We start from the raw sequence: 1,742 nt of genomic DNA, 5'->3' as shown, positions 1-1,742 counted from the left end.
CTCTCAGATTGCGAGTCGAGCGCCCTAACCACCTTCAGCATAAGTAAAAATGAAATAACACAGGGCAAAAATAAACAAAACGAAGGGAGTCTGGGAATTCTTACATTCGTAACTAGAAAATAATAATATGGAAATTAATTAGTAAAACCCAAGCATGCCATCAATATATTAAAACCAATGTTTTTATTGATTTAATGATTCAATAGTAAGTAATTAAACAATGAGCGACGTATGCTTAAATATATATATATATCAGCTCTATTAACAATAATTGGACGTGACACGTTATACAATACTGAGTGGATACTCATTACAGTCATGCTTTCCAAAAATGACCCCAGCAAGTGGGGGGGAAGAGGCAATGAAATGAAGAGAAGCCACATCACTTTCCGGAAAGTACTTGGATCATAGTCAGTTACCAAAGTATTAATTAACACTGAAATTTACATAGAAAGTTAATATATTTTTAATCTATGATACTGTCAAGCCACAATGATCAACATTTCTTCACAGAACATCGCGAATTTTGGGAACACTAAAAACAGCGGAAACCTTTTGACGTGTTTCTGAATGTAATGCTTCCAAAGGCATTGTTAGTTATGGGCAGTTAAATGATTGTGCAATATTGCCATATTTGTTGTGAAACACGCTCAACTAAGGACTTCTGAAAATTTGATCGTTTATACATTGGATATGTAGTACTTCTTATCAACATGACTTCAAGGGATTCAAGACTCTCGTCATCTTCGTCATCAGAATTTATTATCGTATTGATATTGTAGCTTGTACTTTGTTGAGGTCTTAAATCAATGTCATCCAGAGAAGAACAAGAATCCTGACGGATCATCATTCTACTTAATGAGTTTGATCCATAACAGGGATTGCGTTGCTGAGTTTGCCGTGATAAACTTTCGCTTCCAATATTTTGCCAAACAGCAAAAGAGACTGTCGTTGATTTCAAAGGACCACTTCCAACATGTCTTTGAATTTCAGATAAAATCCCGAATGTCTTTAAAGAACTCTTAAATCGTTTTCCGATAACGGGCTGGATGACCTCCCGTAATCCACACCTAGAGGCCATTTTGGAGACTATATTAAAACTTTGTCCCCCAGCATTTTCAATATAAACCACAAACGATCCAAACTTCATGAGTTGAAAGATTCTCTAGAAAAAGAGAGAAGAAACAACAGCCAGTGATATCACTCAGAATAACACGTGTAAGAATTTTCTTGTAAAATATTAAATAAACTTTTTCATCAAATATTAGAACATCTGAATCATTGGTTTCAACAGCTTTAACTTATTCTGAATGACGTTAACTTTTATTAGACAATCAAACATTTAGAAGAAGAAATACTTGTTGAATCATTTATTTTACGAAATATAAAAATTACGAAAACGTTCTAGTAAACTCTCTCGTGTTATAAGTGTTTTAAAAGAGGTTTTCATTTGTTTGTTGTGCCCAAAAACACCACGTTAATACCAAAAGTTTTTACATTTTAAGATTGTCACTTTTAGGTTAAAAGAGTTGAAACAACATAAAGACCCTTCTCCCCCCCCCCAAAAAAAAATGGGGTTTTGGAAGTTGAAATTAATATAAAAGAAATATATTACAAAGTTAGAAAAACTATTAGTCGAGGAGAAGTTACAGTTAAAGTATTATATATGTATATGTGTGTGAACATGTTACAGTTAAAGTATTATATATGTATATGTGTGTGAACATGTTACAGTTAAAGTA

At 33.0% G+C, this 1,742-nt stretch overlaps 1 protein-coding gene across 1 annotated transcript in view; it reads right to left on the bottom strand.

Moving 5' to 3' along the window:
• Positions 1–382: 382 nt before the first annotated feature.
• Positions 383–1,742, bottom strand: part of LOC111089406 — a 5,160-nt gene continuing 3,800 nt past the window's right edge. The window contains exon 2 of the mRNA XM_022401843.1: positions 383–1,165. Coding sequence (XP_022257551.1) covers positions 608–1,165 — 558 coding nt within the window. The 3' untranslated portion in view covers positions 383–607. The remainder of the gene's footprint in view (positions 1,166–1,742) is intronic.

Source organism: Limulus polyphemus, unplaced genomic scaffold, assembly GCF_000517525.1.
Source record: "Limulus polyphemus unplaced genomic scaffold, Limulus_polyphemus-2.1.2 Scaffold6138, whole genome shotgun sequence".
Classification (NCBI taxonomy): domain Eukaryota; kingdom Metazoa; phylum Arthropoda; class Merostomata; order Xiphosura; family Limulidae; genus Limulus; species Limulus polyphemus.
Note: the sequence above shows the minus strand (reverse complement) of the source record. Positions and strands in the feature narration are given on the sequence as shown.